The sequence below is a fragment of the Pygocentrus nattereri genome, chromosome 22 (genome assembly GCF_015220715.1).
Source record: "Pygocentrus nattereri isolate fPygNat1 chromosome 22, fPygNat1.pri, whole genome shotgun sequence".
Taxonomy (NCBI): Eukaryota; Metazoa; Chordata; class Actinopteri; order Characiformes; family Serrasalmidae; genus Pygocentrus; species Pygocentrus nattereri.
Genome location: NC_051232.1, coordinates 8,075,569 through 8,099,671, shown reverse-complemented (window position 1 = coordinate 8,099,671; position 24,103 = coordinate 8,075,569). Strand labels below are relative to the sequence as shown.

Genomic DNA, 24,103 nt, shown 5'->3' with positions numbered 1-24,103 from the left:
AGCACTGCTCCATATTAAAAGAGTCCAGGTGCTAAACTGACCTGCCTGCAGTCCAGACCGGCCACCACTGAGAACACTTGGCACATTATGAAATGTAACAAATGAAGCCCCAAACTGATGAGCAGCTGAAATCCTGTATTAAACAAGAATGGGGAAAAAAATCACTTTCAAATCTACAGCAGCGTCTCCTCAGTTCCCAGACACTTACAGAGTGTTGTTAAAAGAAGAGGTTATGTAGCTTAGTAGTAAACATGCCCACATCCCATATGTTTTGGAACATGTTGCTGGACATATGGACATATATTTTTCAAAAAACATTTTCTCAGTTTCAACATTTGATATGTTGTCTTTGTAGTATAAAATATGTTTTACATGATTTGCATATCATTGCATGCTATTTTTATTTACATTCTGCACAGCATCCCAACTTTTTTGGAAATGGGGCTGTATTTGCATTGACAGTATTTAATTGTATTGAACTAAATGGAACTGAACTGAATTAAACTGATTTCAGTTAAACTAACGTGAATTAAACTGTACTAAATTAAACTGAATTCAATGAAATTAACATGAATTAAACTGAACTGATTTAAACTGAATTCAATTAAACGAATGTGAATTAAACTGGACTGAACTGAATTGAATTAAACTGAATTCAATTTAATTCAATGAAACTAAAGTGAATTAAACTGAACTGAATGAAGCTAAATTCAACGAAACTAACATGAATTAAACTGAGCTGAATTGAATTAAACTGAACTGAATTAAACTAAATTCAAGGAAGCTAACATGAATTAAACTGGACTGAATTAAACTAAACTCCTTGACACTAAAGTGAATTAAACTGAACTGAATTGAATTAAACTGTACTGAATTAAACTGAATTCCATGAAACTAACATGAATTAAACTGAACTGACAAATTGAATTCAATTAAACTAACGTGATTTAAATTGGACCAAACTGAATTAAACTGAATTCAGTTAAACATACCCAAAATAAACTGAACTCAGCTGAATTAAACAGAACTGAATTAAACTGAACTGAACTGACTTAAACTGAGCTCCGTTGAACTGAACTGAATGTAATTAGGCTCCCCAGTGTGACAGAGTAACGTTAAAAAAAAACTCCACTTATTTCACAACAACTCACTTCTGCAAAATCATGAAAACTGCAGCTTTATTACGCAGTTATTAGCATCAAAGGCTTTCCTCTGCAACTTTCTGGTCCTGATGTGTTCCTGGCTGAAGATCTGCTGTAAGGTTAGCTAAGAGTTTCCCAGAGTGGAGTTGCGAAACTGCATCTGACTCACAGCCAAAACTCTGAGCATTTAAAGAGGGACGCAGCAGCTCAGAGCACAGACAGCAGCAGCTGAATCTCCAGACCCTGCAGAGGCTGCACTCCGACTCCACCACCTTCACTGCCTTCATCGTCTCCGGCGTCTGAAGAGTTTCCATCAGGATGGACAGCAGAATCGTGATGGTGTGTTTACTTTTGACCGTCTTCCCTCTGACCGAAGGTGAGCTCCACTGAGACGCACACTTCACCACTGAGGCTAATGGACATGCATCATGGACACCAGGTTCTTGGTAGCTTCATAAGGATTCGGTAGCGTTTAAAGAGATTCGGTGTGGAAAAAAGTGGCGTAACTTTCTCAGCTGACCTCAGACCAGCTGGGCTCGGCCGTAGACTTTACCACTCGCTTTGTCTATCCCACTTCCAGCTGCTACACAGCCCAGGATACATTTGACTTTGAGATGTTCAGGTCTGCAGCACACATGTTGTAGGCTAACATGCACCAGTCAGGCATAACATAATGACCACCTCCTTGTTTCTACACTCACTGACCACTTTATCAGCTCCACTTACTGTATAGCTGTATAGTAGTTTTACAGTTACCGACTGTAGTCCATCTGTTTCTCTGATACTCTGTTACCCTGTTCTTCAGTGGTCAGGACCTCCATGGACCCTCACAGAGCAGGTACTATTTGGGTGGTGGGTCATTCTCAGCACCTCAGTAACACTGACATGGTGGTGGCATGTTACTGTGTGTTGCGCTGGTACGAGTGGAGTTTTTAAACACGTGTCCACTCACTGTCCACTCTACTAGACACTCCTACCTTGTCAGTAGCTGCTTAGTTTAGGCAACAGGCTCTGTAGTCACTATATTGGCAATTAGATGATCAACTAAAATTTATTGTGTTACCCACACATAACAAACTACAACCAGCATGAGAAAGTTCACTGCTGACCAGCATATTGAATGTATGCCCTGTCCATGGTGCCTGGGGAGCAGTTGGGGGTTAGGGGTTTAAAGGACCTAAAACGGTCATCATTTATTTATATGTGATCTTTTACAGCCTCTGGGTATATGATATATGTAAATGAGCTCTGTTCTGATTTGCTGCAGCTCGGATGATTTTAAAGCAGGCTGTTTGTGTAGGCGAGTTTCTGCATATGGACAGTTTATAATACTCATGATGATGATGGGCCGGAGACTGATGAAGCCGATTGGCTGGTGTTCCAGGTATGGGTCCTCCTGATCTGGAGTGCCGCTGCAAAACATTCGAGAGCAAACGGATCGGCAGACTGATAGAGAGCGTGGAACTCTTCCCCCCGAATCCCCACTGCAAAGAGACAGAGATCATGTGAGTCAACCAATCTACTGAATAGTGCTTTAGTATTATTATTATTATTATTATTATCATCATTATTATGATTATTCAGCTGCAGAGCGTAAAGTTTCGCTGTATGTGATCTTTACCCTGTTTGGTCCCCAGAGCGACGCTAAAGAACACCGGTAAGGAGATCTGTCTGGACGCCACAGCTCCGTGGGTCATGAAGGTCATCGAGAAGATCATGCCCAGGTATGTGCACTGTACTATATCTGCTGTGTCTTCTGTATCTGTTGTATGACCCTCTGGAGAAACTTCTGCTGGACAAACTCAGAAATACTGACCACACTGTCAACATTTACATTAGATTAATCATTTACATTCACAAACTAATAAACCTCATTATTTTTTTACATAATGAATAATTCATAGAAGATGATGAATATTTCATAGTAGCTACTGAATAATTCATAGTTGCTGGTGAATAATTCGTAGTAGAAAATGAATAATTCATAGTAGATTATGAATAATTCATAACACATACTGAATAATTCATAGTATATGATGAATAATTAATAGTAGATAATGAATAATTCATAGTAGATGATGGACAGTTAGTATTATGCTTGATTGAAAGGTTGAATGTGCTTCCTTGTAAATTCTTCTTAAATACTTGTATAAAACAATTGTTTCTAATTATAATTTGGTTCTGAACTCTCTTTGTCCTGCAGCCGGTCACCCTGAGGTCAGACTCTCGACTCGTCCACCATCTTTACCTGACGTTCTAGATGAGCTTTTCTGGGCCTGTCCTGGAAAACTGGAGTCTTTCTTGGTGGGCGTCCACGGAATCTGCTTTAAGATGTTGGTGCCAAAATTGCTCTGATTTATCTTGGTGGTCTTGATGCTGATCTTTTCTTCTTGACTTCTCCATTCTGCCAGCACTGGGGTCATTTTTGTCTTCTTACCACACCCTACAGCCCAGCGTGGAACTCCTTCTGCTTTTTGATTCTGCTTTCATTATAACATACTATAGAACTACTGTATGAGCTGTACTTACTTTATTGCTGATTAGGATGCTCTCGAACATGGTAGAAATGACCAGGACCATTTGGAATTGTATACAGTGTACATATGCATATCACTGATGCCGGACAAAAACCTTGTATCTCCATTTTTGTCCTTTTTCACTTTTTGACATATTTTGAGAAGGCCTCCTGTCCCTCTTTACATTGTGTGTGAATTTCATGATGAATGGACCAGAATAAATGACCAAAACATACTTGGAAAAAAGTCGGGTTCCATTGGCTTACATTAAAAATCAAGTACGTTTTTTCCTTCTCCTGTAAAGTTACCAGATTGGAGACACAAGGTTCTGTTCTGACAACAGTGATTTGCTTATGAATGGCCCATTGTCACGGATTCCCCATTGTCCCTCTGTGTGTGTTTCTTCCCCTCTATTGTAGCCATGTGCCTTTGTTTTCTTGTGCCATGTGCTGCTGTTGTTGTTCTGTGTCTCCTCCCTGGTCCTGCCCCCTTGTTATCTGCTCCACCTGCCTGTGCTCCGCCCCTCATTAGTTCCAGGTGTTTCTCATTTTCCCTCAGTGCATTTAGACCCCTGTGTTTGCTCATGTTCTTTCTGTTGATTGTGTTTGGGTTTTTTGGGCCATCATGGACTGGTCTGTTCTACCACCCTCTACGACACCCTCAGTTCCTGGACTCTGTTCAATCTGATTTGAATAAAAGCAACTCACGCTTGCATCCCGCCTCCTTGCCTCCACTATTACAGGTATAAACATTTTCTCAATTTGTGCCAATTTCAAGAGGAATGAGTAAACTTGACCATAGACTTTTTGCTAAGTGTAAAATGGACATTTGAAATATTTTGGTTTAACATTTCTAGCAAAAAAATGCTCATATTTTATCACTTGTTGGTCATTTTCAGCCAAAAGAAACTTACTGCAAATAACATTCCACTATAAATTGGAATTTGGCATGATGCTGGGCTTAAAGGTGTTTATATGAGGCATGATCACACTTCACTCATCAGTTATTTAAATGTAGTAGCTTGAAGCTTCTCCACAAGTTGGCAATCGTGGGTTGGAGGTTAGGGAACTGGCCCTGTGACAGGAAGGTTGCCAGTTCGATCCCCAGCACCGACAGTATGTGACTGACGTGTCCTTGAACAAGACAAGTGTTGGTATAGTGTGGTGGTTAACACCTCTGCCTTCTACGCTACAGACTGGGGTTCAATCCCCTGCCTGGGTAAGCACCCTACACTACACCAATAAGAGTCCTTGGGCAAGACTCCTAACACTACCTTCACCTACCTGTGTAAAACAATCAAATTGTAAGCCGTTCTGGATAAGACCGTCAGCCAAATGCCATAAATGTACTTCTCCCTGGGCGCCATGGCAAGTGTGCTCACTAGTGTATATGTGGTGTTTCACTTCACAGACACATTAAATGCGGAGGTGAAATTTCCTCGATGGTGGGACTAATAAGTATCACTTAAACTTAACACTGCATCATTTGAATGGAGGTACTTCAATGAGTGCTATGGGAATGATGACATAACCTGAGGTTTTAAATCTAAATTATATTCTTCACAAATGATCAAAAAGCTGAAAATTCTTTTTTATTTCACAATCACAAAGTGAATTTATTGCCGTGGTCAGTAGAATCTTCAGTCCTGCACAAAACGAAGCTAAAACAAGAAGCCAGTGTCCCCACCAAACTCGGACTAATAACGTTTCTATAGAGCCTCACTTAAGTCTATATAAGTACCTATGAAGCTGGAGTGTTTTAGATTTGTGTCTGTGAAGAAAGTAATGATATAGAATGAGTTTAATGTATTTTAATACTGTTTTATTATCAGATCAGTGCAGAACTCCAACACTCACAGTATTAACACAAACAGCGCCATCACATGATCAATACCACACCAATATTTCCTTTATTACATTATTCTAGAAACCATCCTGGAGTTACACTGAATATAAAGAAGTGCTGAACATGACCAAATTCTGTTCTGGGTCAAAGCAGAACATTTCTCTCAGTATAAAGCTGAGGGATAAACTCTGTAGGAACCATAAGTGTGAAGGTTCTTGGCTCAGGCATACAGTTCAAAGAACCTTTTAGAACGTATGCATTACGTGGCGATTATCTAAACTCGAAACAGGTTTGTCAGACTAGCACAGCTCATGAACAAAGACGGTTCTTTAAAGATCCTTCTATTGCAAGGGTTTTGAAAGAACCTAAAGAGGTTCTTCTATGCCACCTCAATAAAGTTTGAATTGTGCAGTAATGCTTTCGTTTCAACATTACATTCTGGACCTAAATAAAACGGTTAAAATCTTGATGATCCAATCTGGACAGTTTTCTCGGTGGTATCGAGGTGCATTCAGCTAAGCAAGCTCTCCTATTGGTTAGGACTTCAGGAGCTGGACGGAAGGACTTGGGCTAAGAACCAACACAATTAAGAAGCAAATCAGCCAATTAAGCTTTGGCAAAACTAAAGAAAAAAAAAAAAAAAAAAAAAAAAATCACTAGTATTTCTGGGGGTTCTAGATAGACTGTTAATATGAGGCATAGTCTAAGTGGTGTTTCGGGTGGTTGTTAGGAATGCAAAACAGTGGCAGCGGTTCTATATCAGGACGCTCTACTGAAAAAGTCACTGTAAAACTTATACAAACAAGGTCAGATATATGATAACATCTTTTACACACTTAAGATAAAACATAAAGTTACTTTTACAAGCTTTAATTGTTTACGATTAGTCTAGGCCAGAATATGACGTGAATTGTTATTAGCTCACAACAACTCACTTCTGCAAAATCATGAAAACTGCAGCTTTATTATGCAGTCTTTCCTCTCTGTCAAGTATTAACTGATGTGGCACTAATGTATTTAACCTGAACTTGAACTTAACCTTGAAGTTCTGCAGTTGACTTCCAGCTAATTTCAGCTCTCAGTAACTTCCTGGTCCTGATGTGTTCCTGGCTGAAGATCTGCTGTAAGGTTAGCTAAGAGTTTCCCAGAGTTTAGTTGCGAAACTGCATCTGACTCACAGCCAAAACTCTGAGCAATTAAAGAGGCACGCAGCAGCTCAGAGCACAGACAGCAGCAGCTGAATCTCCAGACCCTGCAGAGGCTGCACTCCGACTCCTCCACCTTCACTGCCTTCATCGTCTCCGGCGTCTGAAGATTTTCCATCAGGATGGACAGCAGAATCGTGATGGTGTGTTTACTTTTGACCGTCTTCCCTCTGACCGAAGGTGAGCTCCACTGAGACGCACACTTCACCACTGAGGCTAATGGACATGCATCATGGACACCAGGTTCTTGGTAGCTTCATAAGGATTCGGTAGCGTTTAAAGAGATTCGGTGTGGAAAAAAGTGGCGTAGCTTTCTCAGCTGACCTCAGACCAGCTGGGCTCGGCCGTAGACTTTACCACTCGCTTTGTCTATCCCTCTTCCAGCTGCTACACAGCCCAGGATACATTTGACTTTGAGATGTTCAGGTCTGCAGCACACATGTTGTAGGCTAACATACACCAGTCAGGCATAACATAATGACCACCTCCTTGTTTCTACACTCACTGTCCACTTTATCAGCTCCACTTACTGTATAGCTGCACTTTGTAGTTCTACAGTTACAGACTGTAGTCCATCTGTTTCTCTGATACTCTGTTACCCTGTTCTTCAGTTACCCCCATGGACCCTCACAGAGCAGGTACTATTTGGGTGGTGGGTCATTCTCAGCACCTCAGTAACACTGACATGGTGGTGGCATGTTACTGTGTGTTGCGCTGGTACGAGTGGAGTTTTTAAACACGTGTCCACTCACTGTCCACTCTACTAGACACTCCTACCTTGTCAGTAGCTGCTTAGTTTAGGCAACAGGCTCTGTAGTCACTATATTGGCAATTAGATGATCAACTAAAATTTATTGTGTTACCCACACATAACAAACTACAACCAGCATGAGAAAGTTCACTGATGACCCGCATATTGAAAGTATGCCCTGTCCATGGTGCCTGGGGAGCAGTTGGTTTAAAGGACCTAAAACGGTCATCATTTATTTATATGTGATCTTTTACAGCCTCTGGGTATATGATATATGTAAATGAGCTCTGTTCTGATTGGCTGCAGCTCGGATGATTTTAAAGCAGGCTGTTTGTGTAGGCGAGTTTCTGCATATGGACAGTTTATGATACTCATGTTGATGATGGGCCTGAGACTGATGAAGCCGATTGGCTGGTGTTCCAGGTCTGGGTGTGGACCCACGGTGCCGCTGCAGTGGAACCGAGAGCAAACGGATCGGCAGACTGATAGAGAGCGTGGAACTCTTCCCCCCGAATCTCCACTGCAAAGAGACAGAGATCATGTGAGTCAACCAATCTACTGAATAGTGCTTTAGTATTATTATTATTATTATTATTATTATTATCATCATTATTATTATTATTCAGCTGCAGAGCGTAAAGTTTCGCTGTATGTGATGTTTACCCTGTTTGCTCCCCAGAGCGACGCTAAAGAACACCGGTAAGGAGATCTGTCTGGACACCACAGCTCCATGGGTCAAGAAGGTCATCGAGAAGATCATGGCCAGGTATGTGCACTATATTGTATCTGCTGTGTCTTCTGTATCTGTTGTATGACCCTCTGGAGAAACTTCTGCTGGACAAACTCAGAAATACTGACCACACTGTCAACATTTACATTAGATTAATCATTTACATTCACAGACTAATTAACCTCATTACTTTATTGAATTAATCGTACTGCAAAAACAATAATTCATTGTGGATACAGGGTACTGAATACGTCCTAGCAGATAATGAATAATTCATAGTAGAAAATTAATAATTCTTAGTAGATGATGAATAATTAATAGTACATAATGAATAATTCATAGAAGATGATGAATAATTCATAGTAGCTACTGAATAATTCATAGTTGCTGGTGAATAATTTGTAGTAGAAAATGAATAATTCATAGTAGATTATGAATAATTCATAACACATACTGAATAATTCATAGTATATGATGAATAATTAATAGTAGATAATGAATAATTCATAGTAGATGATGGACAGTTAGTATTATGCTTGATTGAAAGGTTGAATGTGCTTCCTTGTAAATTCTTCTTAAATACTTGTATAAAACAATTGTTTCTAATTATAATTTGGTTCTGATCTCTCTTTGTCCTGCAGCCGGTCACCCTGAGGTCAGACTCTCGACTCGTCCACCATCTTTATCTGACATTCTAGATGAGCTTTTCTGGGCCTGTCCTGGAAAACTGGAGTCTTTCTTGGTGGGCGTCCACGGAATCTGCTTTAAGATGTTGGTGCCAAAATTGCTCTGATTTATCTTGGTGGTCTTGATGCTGATCTTTTCTTCTTGACTTCTCCATTCTGCCAGCACTGGGGTCATTTTTGTCTTCTTACCACACCCTACAGCCCAGCGTGGAACTCCTTCTGCTTTTTGATTCTGCTTTCATTATAACATACTATAGAACTACTGTATCAGCTGTACTTACTTTATTGCTGATTAGGATGCTCTCGAACATGGTAGAAATGACCAGGACCATTTGGAATTGTATACAGTTTACATATGCATATCACTGATGCCGGACAAAAACCTTGTATCTCCATTTTTGTCCTTTTTCACTTTTTGACATATTTTGAGAAGGCCTCCTGTCCCTCTTTACATTGTGTGTGAATTTCATGATGAATGGACCAGAATAAATGACCAAAACATACTTGGAAAAAAGTCGGGTTCCATTGGCTTACATTAAAAATCAAGTACTTTTTTCCTTCTCCTGTAAAGTTACCAGATTGGAGACACAAGGTTCTGTTCTGACAACAGTGATTTGCTTATGAATGGCCCATTGTCACGGATTCCCCATTGTCCCTCTGTGTGTGTTTCTTCCCCTCTATGGTAGCCATGTGCCTTTGTTTTCTTGTGCCATGTGCTGCTGTTGTTGTTCTGTGTCTCCTCCCTGGTCCTGCCCCCTTGTTATCTGCTCCACCTGCCTGTGCTCCGCCCCTCATTAGTTCCAGGTGTTTCTCATTTTCCCTCAGTGCATTTAGACCCCTGTGTTTGCTCATGTTCTTTCTGTTGATTGTGTTTGGGTTTTTTGGGCCATCATGGACTGGTCTGTTCTACCACCCTCTACGACACCCTCAGTTCCTGGACTCTGTTCAATCTGATTTGAATAAAAGCAACTCACGCTTGCATCCCGCCTCCTTGCCTCCACTATTACAGGTATAAACATTTTCTCAATTTGTGCCAATTTCAAGAGGAATGAGTAAACTTGACCATAGACTTTTTGCTAAGTGTAAAATGGACATTTGAAATATTTTGGTTTAACATTTCTAGCAAAAAAATGCTCATATTTTATCACTTGTTGGTCATTTTCAGCCAAAAGAAACTTACTGCAAATAACATTCCACTATAAATTGGAATTTGGCATGATGCTGGGCTTAAAGGTGTTTATATGAGGCATGATCACACTTCACTCATCAGTTATTTAAATGTAGTAGCTTGAAGCTTCTCCACAAGTTGGCAATCGTGGGTTGGAGGTTAGGGAACTGGCCCTGTGACAGGAAGGTTGCCAGTTCGATCCCCAGCACCGACAGTATGTGACTGACGTGTCCTTGAACAAGACAAGTGTTGGTATAGTGTGGTGGTTAACACCTCTGCCTTCTACGCTACAGACTGGGGTTCAATCCCCTGCCTGGGTAAGCACCCTACACTACACCAATAAGAGTCCTTGGGCAAGACTCCTAACACTACCTTCACCTACCTGTGTAAAACAATCAAATTGTAAGCCGTTCTGGATAAGACCGTCAGCCAAATGCCATAAATGTACTTCTCCCTGGGCGCCATGGCAAGTGTGCTCACTAGTGTATATGTGGTGTTTCACTTCACAGACACATTAAATGCGGAGGTGAAATTTCCTCGATGGTGGGACTAATAAGTATCACTTAAACTTAACACTGCATCATTTGAATGGAGGTACTTCAATGAGTGCTATGGGAATGATGACATAACCTGAGGTTTTAAATCTAAATTATATTCTTCACAAATGATCAAAAAGCTGAAAATTCTTTTTTATTTCACAATCACAAAGTGAATTTATTGCCGTGGTCAGTAGAATCTTCAGTCCTGCACAAAACGAAGCTAAAACAAGAAGCCAGTGTCCCCACCAAACTCGGACTAATAACGTTTCTATAGAGCCTCACTTAAGTCTATATAAGTACCTATGAAGCTGGAGTGTTTTAGATTTGTGTCTGTGAAGAAAGTAATGATATAGAATGAGTTTAATGTATTTTAATACTGTTTTATTATCAGATCAGTGCAGAACTCCAACACTCACAGTATTAACACAAACAGCGCCATCACATGATCAATACCACACCAATATTTCCTTTATTACATTATTCTAGAAACCATCCTGGAGTTACACTGAATATAAAGAAGTGGTGAACATGACCAAATTCTGTTCTGGGTCAAAGCAGAACATTTCTCTCAGTATCAAGCTGAGGGATAAACTCTGTAGGAACCATAAGTGTGAAGGTTCTTGGCTCAGGCATACAGTTCAAAGAACCTTTTAGAACGTATGCATTACGTGGCGATTATCTAAACTCGAAACAGGTTTGTCAGACTAGCACAGCTCATGAACAAAGACGGTTCTTTAAAGATCCTTCTATTGCAAGGGTTTTGAAAGAACCTAAAGAGGTTCTTCTATGGCACCTCAATAAAGTTTGAATTGTGCAGTAATGCTTTCGTTTCAACATTACATTCTGGACCTAAATAAAATGGTTAAAATCTTGATGATCCAATCTGGACAGTTTTCTCGGTGGTATCGAGGTGCATTCAGCCAAGCAAGCTCTCCTATTGGTTAGGACTTCAGGAGCTGGACGGAAGGACTTGGGCTAAGAACCAACACAATTAAGAAGCAAATCAGCCAATTAAGCTTTGGCAAAACTAAAAAAAAAAAAAAAAAAAAAAAAATCACTAGTATTTCTGGGGGTTCTAGATAGACTGTTAATATGAGGCATAGTCTAAGTGGTGTTTCGGGTGGTTGTTAGGAATGCAAAACAGTGGCAGCGGTTCTATATCAGGACGCTCTACTGAAAAAGTCACTGTAAAACTTATACAAACAAGGTCAGATATATGATAACATCTTTTACACACTTAAGATAAAACATAAAGTTACTTTTACAAGCTTTAATTGTTTACGATTAGTCTAGGCCAGAATATGACGTGAATTGTTATTAGCTTAATGCTAACATATGACTAAAATCCCACTAGGGTGCTAGTAGAAATTCGAGGATGGGCTGACGTTTCTGGCCTAAACTGAAGACCAAACTCTTCACCACTGACATTTACACAGCAGTCTGATGTGAATTCTATTAAAGTAGAGTTAGCATTAGCTTTAGGGCGTTCTGATTTAAGAACGGCTGGTCTAGACCTGTGGTGACGTACGATGGTGTATGAATGCGAAACCGATTCAAGGTAAATACAGTTAAAGTAGAAAAGGAATAGAATCTAGTCGGGAAGTGCCGAGTGTTTAATAAGAAGTGGAGCGTTTAACAGGAAGGGGGCGCTGTTTCCATTACAGTACACATCCACAGTTGCACAGTTAGTGCAACTCTACTGAACAACACTAACAATACTGAACTCACCACACGACCATCAAATCAGAATATGAACAGATTGCTGAGTGAATTAATGCAGAAATATATCGGCAGGAAGAATTCGCCATCTAAACGTGGATTCATGCAGTGCATTGCCAGCTCCAACCACACTAAGACTTGCTCTGACATTAAGTATTATCTATAATTATCCATTATAATTCTGATTAATAAGTAATATTAATATTGCAGAATATTTCAGTGCACAGAGAACACAGTGGGTGAAAGTTTCACTGAGTGAAAATGACCAGAAGGTCATGGACATTAAAAAACTGCACTCAATAATATTTACTCCTTCATATGGAACCCACTCCAGCAAGCTAGAGGAGAGAAACTCATAGATAAGTCACTGTTTTGAGATCAATATTTCAACAGAGAATGCTTTGTTTACTCCTCCACAAGCTGAAATGGGCTTCTCTACCCTTTATCTTATGAATAAATTAATGAATAAATAAATGAATCAATAAAAAAAATGTCCTGTAGTGTGACCGCTAATTGTGCAGTTGTCCACTAGAGGGAGCACCAGTTTGTAGAAACATCAGTAACAGCAGGCTGCCGGGTTCTCCACGGCTTTAGGATCGTTATTAGACACTATATAACACTTTATACATCAAACCACATGGACAGGAACGTCTCCATTTCCGCGATGATGATGATCTACACAGTGATTGTGCTGCAGAGGATTGTACACAATTTAAAGGTGAACAGAAAACACATTCGGAACGAGAGACTGTGTCATTTAAGGCCTCAGACTCAGCCGAGGCTGGTGATGTTGGAACGGCCACCAGGGGGTGCTATGATACGATGGCCGGAACGTCGGGGAACGTTATCATCCACTTGCGCTCCTAGATTCCAAACAAAACAAAGCAAAATAAGGGTCCTTCAAATATTAATTTACAGTTTACAGCATTAACAAAGCTGCACTTAAAAACAAATAATTAAACTGTTCTGGCTCTAAAATCGACTGAGTTTACAGATTTTCTATAAAAACATTACAGAATCATTATAGAAACGCTATAGAATCATTACAGAAACAGTAAAGAATCATTACCAATACATTACAGAATCGTTATAGAAACGCTATAGAATCATTACAGTAACGGTAAAGAATCATTACCGATACATTACAGAATCATTATAGAAATGCTATAGAATCATTACAGAAACGGTAAAGAATCACTACCGATACATTACCGAATGATTATAGAAACGCTATAGAATCATTACAGAAACAGTAAAGAATCATTGCCGATACATTACAGAATCATTATAGAAACGCTATAGAATCATTACAGTAACGGTAAAGAATCATTACCGATACATTACAGAATCATGATAGAAATGCTATAGAATCATTACAGTAACGCTAAAGAATCATTACCGATACATTACAGAATCATTATAGAAACGCTATAGAATCATTACAGTAACGGTAAAGAATCATTACCGATACGTTACAGAATCATTATAGAAATGCTATAGAATCATTACAGTAACGGTAAAGAATCATTACCGATACATTACAGAATCATTATAGAAACGCTATAGAATCATTACAGAAATGGTAAAGAATTATTAGAGAAACATTACAGAAACTGACATCATTACAGAAACACTACACTTTACAAAGCATCTTTACATTTTTCAACTCTGCCATAAACTAGAAGCTTCTAGTTTCAACTCCAAAATCAGAATAAAACTGAATTTAGGTCTAAGAATTAGATTATTTTCTATCTAACATGCTGTTTTAGAATGCTGACATTACTCTAAAGGTATCAGTAGTGGTTCTTTAACAGGAGCATCTCGTCTCGCTGTGCTAATGCAGGACAACTTGCTACACTTGCTGAACTAACCTGACTGACTCACCTGACAAGCTGAAGTTGGACTGGTGCAGGTTTCTGATTGGTGGAGGCTGCTGGGTGGTAGGCGAGGTCTTGGCGGAGGGGGCGGGGGTTATGTATTTGGGTGTGGACGGCACATCGTACACAGGACCATCATACACACCTCGAGACACGGCCTGTCTGCCAATCACCTAAAGAAATAAACAATGTTTATAAAGAAAAATAAATGAAGTTTAAAAATGACTTAAAAACACACAAAAAACTATAAAACAAAAGAGATAAAAATGAAAAGTTACCTACAAAATATTAAATTTAAAAATTACCTACAGAACGGCAATCAAAAAATTAAAAAATCACCTATGAAACATCAAATCAGAATGAAATAAAATCCCACATAAAAACCCAATAAAAAAATTACAATTCATCATCCACATAATACCAATCATTAAATTTAAAACCACAAATTTAAAATCACAAGCTTATAAGCTTGTTTCAGTGTTGACTGTGACTGAGCTGTGTAAGCTTGTTTCAGTGTTGACTGTGACTGAGCTGTGTAAGCTTGTTTCAGTGTTGACTGTGATTGAGCTGTGTAAGCTTGTTTCAGTGTTGACTGTGGTTGAGCTGTGTAAGCTTGTTTCAGTGTTGACTGTGACTGAGCTGTGCAAGCTTGTTTCAGTGTTGACTGTGACTGAGCTGTGTAAGCTTGTTTCAGTGTTGACTGTGATTGAGCTGTGTAAGCTTGTTTCAGTGTTGACTGTGATTGAGCTGTGTAAGCTTGTTTCAGTGTTGACTGTGACTGAGCTGTGTAAGCTTGTTTCAGTATTGACTGTGGTTGAGCTGTGTAAGCTTGTTTCAGTGTTGATGTGTGATTGAGCTGTGCAAGCTTGTTTCAGTGTTGACTGTGATTGAGCTGTGTAAGCTTGTTGCAGTGTTGACTGTGCTTGAGCTGTGTAAGCTTGTTTCAGTGTTGATGTGTGATTGAGCTGTGCAAGCTTGTTTCAGTGTTGACTGTGACTGAGCTGTGTAAGCTTGTTTCAGTGTTGATGTGTGACTGAGCTGTGTAAGCTTGTTTCAGTGTTGACTGTGGTTGAGCTGTGTAAGCTTGTTTCAGTGTTGATGTGTGATTGATCTGTGCAAGCTTGTTTCAGTGTTGACTGTGACTGAGCTGTGTAAGCTTGTTTCAGTGTTGATGTGTGACTGAGCTGTGTAAGCTTGTTTCAGTGTTGACTGTGATTGAGCTGTGTAAGCTTGTTTCAGTGTTGACTGTGGTTGAGCTGTGTAAGTTTGTTTCGGTGTTGACTGTGACTGAGCTGTGTAAGCTTGTTTCAGTGTTGACTTTGACTGAGCTGTGTAAGCTTGTTTGTGTTGATGTGTGACTGAGCTGTGTAAGCTTGTTTCAGTGTTGACTGTGACTGAGCTGTGTAAGCTTGTTTCAGTGTTGACTGTGACTGAGCTGTGTAAGCTTGTTTCAGTGTTGACTGTGCTTGAGCTGTGTAAGCTTGTTTCAGTTGTGACTGTGACTGAGCTGTGTAAGCTTTTTCAGTGTTGACTTTGACTGAGCTGTGTAAGCTTGTTTGTGTTGATGTGTGACTGAGCTGTGTAAGCTTGTTTCAGTGTTGACTGTGACTGAGCTGTGTAAGCTTGTTTCAGTGTTGATGTGTGACTGAGCTGTGTAAGCTTGTTTCAGTGTTGACTGTGACTGAGCTGTGTAAGCTTGTTTCGGTGTTGACTGTGACTGAGCTGTGTAAGCTTGTTTCAGTGTTGACTGTGACTGAGCTGTGTAAGCTTGTTTCGATGTTGACTGTGACTGAGCTGTGTAAGCTTGTTTCAGTGTTGACTGTGGTTGAGCTGTGTAAGCTTGTTTCAGTGTTGACTGTGATTGAGCTGTGTAAGCTTGTTTCAGTTGTGACTGTGGTTGAGCTGTGTAAGCTTGTTTCGGTGTTCACTGTGACTGAGCTGTGTAAGCTTGTTTCAGTGTTGATGTGTGACTGAGCTGTGTAAGCTTGTTTCAGCGCTGATGTCTGAATGAGGTATATAAGCTTGTTTCAGCGCTGATGTCTGATTGCGGTATATAAGCTTGTTTCAGCGCTGATGTCTGATTGCGGTATATAAGCTTGTTTCAGCGCTGATGTCTGATTGCGGTATATTAGCTTGTTTTAGCGCTGATGTCTGAGTGCGGTATATAAGCTTGTTTTAGCGCTGATGTCTGATTGAGGTATATAAGCTTGTTTTAGTGCTCATGTCTGATTGCGGTATATTAGCTTGTTTTACTGCTGATGTCTGACAATTATATGAGCTTGTTTTAGTGCTCATGTCTGATTGCGGTATATAAGGTTGTTTTAGCGCTGATGTCTGATTGAGGTATATTAGCTTGTTTTAGTGCTGATGTCTGATTGCGGTATATAAGCTTGTTTCAGCGCTGATGTCTGATTGCGGTATATAAGCTTGTTTTAGCGCTGATGTCTGATTGCGGTATATAAGTTTGTTTTAGTGTTCATGTCTGATTGCGATATATTAGCTTGTTTTACTGCTGATGTCTGACTGAATTATATAAGCTTGTTTCAGAGCTGATGTCTGATTGAATTATATAAGCTTGTTTCAGCACTGATGTCTGATTGAGGTATATAAGCTTGTTTCAGCGCTGATGTCTGATTGAGGTATATAAGCTTGTTTTAGCGCTGATGTCTGATTGCGGTATATAAGTTTGTTTTAGTGCTCATGTCTGATTGCGGTATATTAGCTTGTTTTACACTGCTGATGTCTGACTGAATTATATAAGCTTGTTTCAGAGCTGATGTCTGATTGAATTATATAAGCTTGTTTCAGCACTGATGTCTGATTGAGGTATATAAGCTTGTTTCAGCGCTGATGTCTGATTGCAGTATATAAGCTTGTTTCAGCGCTGATGTATGATTGAATTATATAAGCTTGTTTCAGCGCTGATGTCTGATTGCGGTATATAAGCTTGTTTTACTGCTGATGTCTGACTGAATTATATAAGCTTGTTTTAGTGCTCATGTCTGATTGAGATATATAAGCTTGTTTCAGAGCTGATGTCTGATTGAGGTATATAAGCTTGTTTTACTGCTGATGTCTGATTGAGGTATATAAGCTTGTTTCAGCGCTGATGTCTGATTGCGGTATATAAGCTTGTTTTAGTGCTCATGTTTGATTGCGGTATATAAGCTTGTTTCAGCGCTGATGTCTGATTGCGGTATATAAGCTTGTTTCAGCGCTGATGTCTGATTGTGGTATTTTAGCTTGTTTTACTGCTGATGTCTGACTGAATTATATAAGCTTGTTTTAGTGCTCATGTCTGATTGCGGTATATAAGCTTGTTTTAGTGCTCATGTCTGATTGAGATATATAAGCTTGTTTCAGCGCTGATGTCTGATTCCGGTATATAAGCTTGTTTCAGCGCTGATGTCTGATTGAGGTATATAAGCTTGTTTCAGTGCTGATGTCTGATTGCGGTATATAACCTTGTTTTAGCGCTGATGTCTGATTGAGGTATATAAGCTTGTTTTAGTGCTCATGTCTGATTGCGATATATTAGCTTGTTTTACTGCTGATGTCTGACTGAATTATATAAGCTTGTTTTAGTGCTCATGTCTGATTACAGTATATAAGCTTGTTTCAGCGCTGATGTCTGATTGTGGTATATAAGCTTGTTTTAGCGTTGATGTCTGATTGCGGTATATAAGCTTGTTTTAGTGCTCATGTCTGATTGCGGTATATTATCTTGTTTTACTGCTGATGTCTGACTGAATTATATAAGCTTGTTTTAGTGCGCATGTCTGATTACAGTATATAAGCTTGTTTTAGTGCTCATGTCTGATTGCGGTATATTAGCTTGTTTTACTGCTGATGTCTGATTGCGGTATATAAGCTTGTTTCAGTGCTGATGTCTGATTGCGGTATATAAGCTTGTTTCAGTGCTGATGTCTGATTGAGGTATATAAGCTTGTTTTAGTGCTCGTGTGTGATTGCGGTATATTAGCTTGTTTTACTGCTGATGTCTGATTGAGGTATATAAGCTTGTTTCAGCGCTGATGTCTGATTGCGGTATATAAGTTTGTTTTAGTGCTCATGTCTGATTGCGATATATAAGCTTGTTTCAGCGCTGATGTCTGATTGAGGTATATAAGCTTGTTTCAGCGCTGATGTATGATTGAATTATATAAGCTTGTTTCAGCGCTGATGTCTGATTGTGGTATATAAGCTTGTTTTAGCGCTGATGTCTGATTGCGGTATATAAGTTTGTTTTAGTGCTCATGTCTGATTGCGGTATATTAGCTTGTTTTACACTGCTGATGTCTGACTGAATTATATAAGCTTGTTTCAACACTGATGTCTGATTGAGGTATATAAGCTTGTTTCAGCGTTGATGTCTGATTGAATTATATAAGCTTGTTTCAGCGCTGATGTCTGATTGCGGTATATAAGCTTGTTTCAGCGCTGATGTCTGACTGAATTATATAAGCTTGTTTTAGTGCTCATGTCTGATTGAGATATATAAGCTTGTTTCAGAGCTGATGTCTGATTGAGGTATATAAGCTTGTTTTACTGCTGATGTCTGAATGAGGTATATAAGCTTGTTTAAGTGCTCATGTCTGATTGCGGTATATTAGCTTGTTTTACTGCTGATGTCTGACTGAATTATATAAGCTTATTTCAGCGCTGATGTATGATTGAATTATATAAGCTTGTTTCAGCGCTGATGTCTGATTGTGGTATATAAGCTTGTTTTAGCGCTGATGTCTGATTGCGGTATATAAGTTTGTTTTAGTGCTCATGTCTGATTGCGGTATATTAGCTTGTTTTACACTGCTGATGTCTGACTGAATTATATAAGCTTGTTTCAGCACTGATGTCTGATTGAGGTATATAAGCTTGTTTCAGCGCTGATGTCTGATTGAATTATATAAGCTTGTTTCAGCGCTGATGTCTGATTGCGGTATATAAGCTTGTTTCAGCGCTGATGTCTGACTGAATTATATAAGCTTGTTTTAGTGCTCATGTCTGATTGAGATATATAAGCTTGTTTCAGAGCTGATGTCTGATTGAGGTATATAAGCTTGTTTTACTGCTGATGTCTGATTGAGGTATATAAGCTTGTTTAAGTGCTCATGTCTGATTGCGGTATATTAGCTTGTTTTACTGCTGATGTCTGACTGAATTATATAAGCTTGTTTTAGTGCTCATGTCTGATTACAGTATATAAGCTTGTTTCAGCGCTGATGTCTGATTGTGGTATATAAGCTTGTTTTAGCGTTGATGTCTGATTGAGGTATATTATCTTGTTTTACTGCTGATGTCTGACTGAATTATATAAGCTTGTTTTAGTGCGCATGTCTGATTACAGTATATAAGCTTGTTTTAGTGCTCATGTCTGATTGCGGTATATTAGCTCGTTTTACTGCTGATGTCTGATTGCGGTATATAAGCTTGTTTCAGTGCTGATGTCTGATTGCGGTATATAAGCTTGTTTCAGCGCTGATGTCTGATTGAGGTATATAAGCTTGTTTTAGCGCTGATGTCTGATTGCGGTATATTAGCTTGTTTTACACTGCTGATGTCTGACTGAATTATATAAGCTTGTTTCAGAGCTGATGTCTGATTGAATTATATAAGCTTGTTTCAGCACTGATGTCTGATTGAGGTATATAAGCTTGTTTCAGCGCTGATGTCTGATTGCAGTATATAAGCTTGTTTCAGCGTTGATGTATGATTGAATTATATAAGCTTGTTTCAGCGCTGATGTCTGATTGCGGTATATAAGCTTGTTTTACTGCTGATGTCTGACTGAATTATATAAGCTTGTTTTAGTGCTCATGTCTGATTGAGATATATAAGCTTGTTTCAGAGCTGATGTCTGATTGAGGTATATAAGATTGTTTTACTGCTGATGTCTGATTGAGGTATATAAGCTTGTTTCAGCGCTGATGTCTGATTGCGGTATATAAGCTTGTTTCAGCGCTGATGTCGGATTGCGGTATATAAGCTTGTTTCAGTGCTGATGTCTGATTGTGGTATATAAGCTTGTTTTAGCACTGATGTCTGATTGAGGTATATAAGCTTGTTTCAGCGCTGATGTCTGATTGCGGTATATAAGCTTGTTTTACTGCTGATGTCTGATTGAGGAATATAAGCTTGTTTCAGCGCTGATGTCGGATTGCGGTATATAAGCTTGTTTCAGCGCTGATGTCTGATTGTGGTATATAAGCTTGTTTTAGCACTGATGTCGGATTGCAGTATATAAGCTTGTTTCATCGCTGATGTCGGATTGCGGTATATAAGCTTGTTTCAGTGCTCATGTCTGATTGTGGTATATAAGCTTGTTTTAGCGCTGATGTCTGATTGCGGTATATAAGCTTGTTTCAGCGCTGATGTGTGAGTAAAGTGTGTAGGCTTGTTCCATTGTTGACCGTGGTGGAGGTGTATAAGGTTGTTTTCAGAGTTAATGTGTGATTTAGGCCTCTGACCTTGTTTCGGGTGTTGATGCGCTGGTAGGCATGGTCCGGGAACGGTTTCCTTGGGATGAAGCGTCCAGTTCCCTGCTGGACATTTAGTTTATCATCCTCATACACCACCCGGCCTTGACTGACCACCAACACTGGGACACCTCTACACTCCATCCCCTCAAAAATATTATACTCCAGAGCCTAGAGAGAGAGAGAGACAGGGAGACCGATTAGACTTGATTTAGATTGATTGATTAGACCAGTTAGACTGTAAATCTATTCTGATAAAGAATTGATGTAATTTGCCAGTGACCGTTTTAATTTGGCACTGTAGACTGATGAAATGATTAGACTGTAATGGTTCTAAAGTTCATACAGATTGCTGGAGTTTGGCGGTGATGGTTTTGATCCGATCTGGATCCCAAATGACGATATCTGCGTCTGACCCGACGGCGATCCGGCCCTTGCGGGGGTAGAGGTTGAATATTTTTGCAGCGTTGGTGCTCGTAACAGCCACAAACTGATTCTCATCCATTTTCCCCAAAGCCTGAAGCCATCAGAGAGAAATAGCCACTCGGTCAGACAACAGAACTGACCTTTCACATACTGTCCATACTGTGTGTATATATCACACACATACCGCGGCTCGGTCCCAGACAAAGCCCATGCGCTCCTCCAATCCGTTAGTTCCTTCAGGAATCAAGGTGAAGTTATCTTTCCCGATGGCCTTCTGAGCAGTGCTGTATGCACAGTGACCGCTGCCCACCACCTGCAGATCACCACTACACACGCACAGAGACCACCACACAAAGAACAACCCAGTGTTAATACAGTGCCACACAGGGACCAGTGTTACCACGGCACAAGACAGAGACCATCAGAAACAGACCACCACAGGGTTAAAACAGCACCACATACAGACCAACACACAGAGACTACCACAGGGTTAATATTGCCCACCCACAGACCTCCAGTGTTAATATAGCACCACCACAAAAAGATCACTACAGTGTTAATAAAGCACCACACTAATTCAGTGCCACACAAAGACCACCAGTGTTAATACAGCATCACACATACAGTCCAGCTGTGTTACTACAGTACCAAACACAGAAAACCACAGCATTCATAAAGTACCACACACAGACCACCACAAAGACCTTCTCAGTTAATATAGCACCGCACACATAGACCACCACAATGTTGATACAGCGCCATTACAGATGACATCAGAAAGAAATATTAATAATAATACAGTGCCACATACCCACCACCACACACAGACCACCGGCGTAAATATAGCACCACACACAGACCACCAGTGTTTTTACAACTCCACACACAGACCACATCGTATAGACAACCAGCGTCAACATGGCACCACATAGAGTGTTAATACGGCGCAAGACAGAAACCACCACAGACCACCACAGTGTTAATACAGCCCAACATACAGACCACCACAGTATTAATACAGCCCGACATACAGACCACCATACATAGACCACCCATCTTAATACAGCACCACACATGCAGACCATTAGTGTTAATACAAGTCCACACACAGACTACCATTGTAAATGCAGCACAGATAGGCCGCCAGTGTTAATACAGTACCACCATAAAGACCAATGTTAAAACCCCACACACAGTATTCATATAGCCCCACACACATACCACCACACACACCCTACCACACACAGACCACCAGTGTTGCAACCATGTTAATACACTATGAATAATGTGCTAATACAGTATTTGTGCGGTGTTATTACAGTGCCAGATAATGCTCCTCTCTATGCTTATGCAGGGATGGACTGAGCTGAACAACTGACCACAGCAGCTTCCACAGTCTACAAGATTCAACAGTGCAAGTAGATATAACACAGTAATGTCAGTAGTGTGTCAAACTGTGCTTGACTACAGAACATAATGCAACATTACAAACAGCAAAACTTGTTAGAAATGTTTTTGATTAATGAAGTGCGACGGCCGAAGTTGTACAGCAGCGACCGAGTGCTGAATACGCGGCTACACAGAGGAGGGCGTCAACCGTCAGAGAACTCAGAGGCTGGAGCACAAGAAATCTTTCACTCCTTCACTTCACACAAATTTGTGCGTAGACAAACTATAAAAAGATATACAAGCATTAAGGATTTTCACTCTGGAGTGAAAACACGGACTTTAACGTTACAGTAAATCTGATGGTGCGATTTTTAATCTGGTTCTGTGTTTTAGTAAAGACTGGGGTGTTTCTCCTCACTCTGTCCACTAGGGGTCCTCGTTCAGCAGCAGCAGAATGAGGGGGCAGTGAGTTTAAACCCTTCAAACACAAATTCAGCTTCATCACACACACACACACACACACACACCTTGCTGAATGACAAAAATGTGTGTATGTGTGTTCCTGAGAAAACATTTCATCGCAGTGACATCATCTCCCACAATCCAGTCTGCCTTGGAGCCTTTGTGTTGGGCGGGGGTGGGGGGGGGGGTTGCACTGTAACCATGGAAACAGGAGCCAAAACCCTTTTTCTATTTCTGGAAACTGGGCCAGAAAAAAAAAGGTAGGAGTGCACACACACTCACACTCACGCAACTCCAAATACCTCGGTCTGTGAGATTATTTCAATTAAACTAAATGAATGAAACTAAGGCTCCGAGGCAGAGAGAGGGGAGACTGGGTAAAACCACCTCCCATATGACAACATCAGATGTGTGCAGTATTTACAGGGGATGATGTCACTGGGCTCTACAGACATTGTGTAAAAGCAGGACTGTGTCTTCATTACATTCTCAGATAAAAAAGGGATGCAAGATGTGGGAAAGATGCATGGATCGCTGGTGCAGGTGTGTTATTGTGTGTGGGTGTGTGTGTAGGTTGTTGGTTTGTGTGTCTAGGTGTGTTGATGTGAATGTACGCATGTGTGTAGATGTTGGTGTGTGTGGGTGAGTTAGTGTGTTTGCAAGTGTGTGTGTGTGTAGGTATGTTGGTGTGTGTAGGTATGTTGGTGTGTGTAGGTATGTTGGTGTGTATGTAGGTGTGTTTGTGTGTGTGCAGGGTGTTGGTGTGTTAGTGTATGTAGGTGTGCTGGTGTGTGTAGGTATGTTGTTAGTGTGTGTAGGTTAGTGTGTGGAGGTTATTGTGTGTAGGTATGTTGTTAGCATGTGTTGGTGTGTGTGCAGGTGTGTTGGTGTATGTAGGATTAGGTTTTGTAGGTGTGCTGGTGTTTGTAGATGTGTAGATGTTGGTGTGTGTGTGTAGGTATGTTTGTGTGTGTGTGTGTAGGTGTGTTTGTATGTGTGCAGGTTGTTAGTGTGTGTGTAGGTGTGATGTTAGTGTGTGTGTGTGTGTGCAGGTGGTTAGTGTACAACCCCAATTCCAATGAAGTTGGGACGTTGTGTAAAACATAAATAAAAACAAAAGACGATGATCTGCAAATCCTTTTCAACCTATATTGAATAGAATTCACTACAAA

General features: G+C 40.1%; 3 protein-coding genes across 4 annotated transcripts in view; 2 read left to right on the top strand and 1 right to left on the bottom strand.

The window, feature by feature from the left end:
- The first annotated feature begins 1,319 nt into the window (after positions 1-1,319).
- LOC119262049 (interleukin-8-like) lies at positions 1,320-4,372 on the top strand. The gene is made up of 4 exons (XM_037532937.1): positions 1,320-1,518; positions 2,527-2,647; positions 2,780-2,866; positions 3,346-4,372. The coding sequence occupies exons 1-4, from the start codon at positions 1,461-1,463 to the stop codon at positions 3,356-3,358; spliced, it is 279 nt and encodes a 92-aa protein (XP_037388834.1). The 5' UTR covers positions 1,320-1,460; the 3' UTR covers positions 3,359-4,372.
- Positions 4,373-6,610: 2,238 nt separating this feature from the next.
- LOC108413192 (interleukin-8-like) lies at positions 6,611-9,856 on the top strand. The gene is made up of 4 exons (XM_037532938.1): positions 6,611-6,888; positions 7,883-8,000; positions 8,139-8,225; positions 8,831-9,856. Exons 1-4 carry the CDS (start codon positions 6,831-6,833, stop codon positions 8,841-8,843), a joined length of 276 nt encoding a protein of 91 aa, XP_037388835.1. The 5' UTR covers positions 6,611-6,830; the 3' UTR covers positions 8,844-9,856.
- Positions 9,857-10,948: 1,092 nt separating this feature from the next.
- The window catches only part of crmp1 (collapsin response mediator protein 1), a 29,729-nt gene continuing 16,574 nt past the window's right edge, over positions 10,949-24,103 (bottom strand). For both annotated transcript variants that reach the window (XM_037532928.1, XM_037532929.1), the window contains exons 10-14: positions 21,265-21,406; positions 21,001-21,171; positions 20,646-20,825; positions 14,186-14,351; positions 10,949-13,164 (exon numbers count right to left, since the gene is read on the bottom strand). In XM_037532928.1, the coding sequence (XP_037388825.1) occupies positions 13,073-13,164; positions 14,186-14,351; positions 20,646-20,825; positions 21,001-21,171; positions 21,265-21,406 (751 nt within the window). In that variant the 3' untranslated portion in view covers positions 10,949-13,072. The remainder of the gene's footprint in view (positions 13,165-14,185; positions 14,352-20,645; positions 20,826-21,000; positions 21,172-21,264; positions 21,407-24,103) is intronic.